At 47.8% G+C, this 1,716-nt stretch overlaps 1 protein-coding gene across 1 annotated transcript in view; it reads right to left on the bottom strand.

The window, feature by feature from the left end:
- LOC103901507 (zinc finger protein ZIC 1) overlaps positions 1–886 on the bottom strand; it is a 13,765-nt gene extending 12,879 nt beyond the window's left edge. The window contains exon 1 of the mRNA XM_009282411.1: positions 876–886. Coding sequence (XP_009280686.1) covers positions 876–886 — 11 coding nt within the window. The remainder of the gene's footprint in view (positions 1–875) is intronic.
- Positions 887–1,716: the final 830 nt, after the last annotated feature.

The raw sequence follows: 1,716 nt of genomic DNA, 5'->3' as shown, positions 1-1,716 counted from the left end.
GCTCACACCAACCTCACCTAACAGTGAGGGACACCGAGGGCCAGGTTCTCCTGCACTGCCTGGGAAAAGGGAGTGAGAGAGAGCCCTGAGTGAGGGGCGAGCTGAGAGCCATGAGTGTCTGACGGGAAACCATCACAACATTTTAAATGAGCTTAGGGCAAACCGGTTATGACATTTTTTTAATTGATAAAGTGTTCCAGATGTTTTCTCCCCTGACTGAGAAGTGTCAGAATTGATGGATAACAAGTATGTAGAGATGCAGTGTTTTAAGGAGGTATGAGGAAAGCAGCTTTATTTGGAATTCACACTCTCAGTACATTTGTAAGTAACAGATTCATACTTCCTAACGTTTGTCTCTTCTGTGCACTCCTGTTGAGATGGTCATGAATAGGACTGTCAAATCCATTTCGTAGAGCAAGTAGACTTGAAAGTTGAGATATTGTGAGGATGGTGTGTGGTTTAAAATGCCTGCGTAAACATGTTATGTAAGGACGGAGAGCTAATTGCATCATTTGTCACTTTTCATCATCTCCACTCAGAAAGATGTACACAAGGATGTATCTATAGCTGGCTACCTAAATATTAGCCTTGTGTTACAGGGGAAATACGGTGAAAGCCAAGCAGAGGCAAAATGTGTAACTGCAGCCAGCCCAGAGCAAGCGAAGCTGTGATACAAATGTCCCCTATGGGGTTATGTATGTCCTACACTTTAATCTTACGGTTTCCGATCACCGGCTGGTAGTTTCTGTTATGAGAGTAGCTGGGCTGACGTTGCCAAACAGTTTCTGGTTTTACTACTTAACATAAAACCGATCGATCGCCGATACTGTTAAATATTTTTGTGGAGATGCAAAATCCCGCGCTGGGAGCTTTACCTGGCGTGCATGCGGTAAAGTATCCACTGGCAAGTTAACAGCAAGTCAATGTATTAAAATGCTGAGAGTTTGACACGATGGATGGAGAATTAATTGTTGCTTTATTTCGTAAGACGGCGCGTTTATTGGTGGAGGCATTTCTATGTGAGGATCCGAGTTCTGTGCTAATAACCTGGGCAGGTATTTACAGCTGTGTTTTTCTTTCTCGAAGCAGGAGCGTATTTCTTCCCTCTTTCCCCATGTTTCATTTACTTTTTTTTAAGTTCACAACCCCCTTCCTAAAAACTTCAGCCGATGCTTCCTTCTGTGCCGAAGCCCTAAGCTTTCCTAAACCTGTAAGGCCTCAGTGCACACAGCTGAAACCCTAACCTACCCTAGCGACACAAACCCTGCGGGCCGTGTTTGCCTTCAGGTGAGAAGCATCAGAACTGAGTCGGTTATGAAGGTTTTGCAGTGCTTTTCCTTCAAGCCAAGGATGGGGATTTTACGTGGGACTACCCTGTAAGCGTGCGTGAGAGAGAGGGGAAAGGGAGAGAGACTCCCTCTTCTGGGTTAAACACTCAGATTCAGCCTAAACATCACGATTTCTCGCATTGCTCCGGCAGCCAATAACCAGATAACTGCTAAAACTTGTCAAAGGAGGGGAAGGGGACGGGCCGCCTTCCAGCAATCCTTTGTCAGGGCTCAGGCAACGGTACAATAGCCCGAGCACCAGGCCGAACGCGTCAGCCTGGCGAGCGAGTCGGCGGTGCGGCTCCCGCTCCTGTTTTTGCCGGGGAGGGACCCGCTCCCCGCGCTGCCAACAAGTGTCGGGGACCCGCAGGCTGGCCCGGGCCCGCTC

The sequence above is a fragment of the Aptenodytes forsteri genome, unplaced genomic scaffold (genome assembly GCF_000699145.1).
Source record: "Aptenodytes forsteri isolate BGI_AS27 unplaced genomic scaffold, ASM69914v1 Scaffold404, whole genome shotgun sequence".
Taxonomy (NCBI): domain Eukaryota; kingdom Metazoa; phylum Chordata; class Aves; order Sphenisciformes; family Spheniscidae; genus Aptenodytes; species Aptenodytes forsteri.
This window is presented reverse-complemented; position numbering and strand designations above follow the sequence as displayed.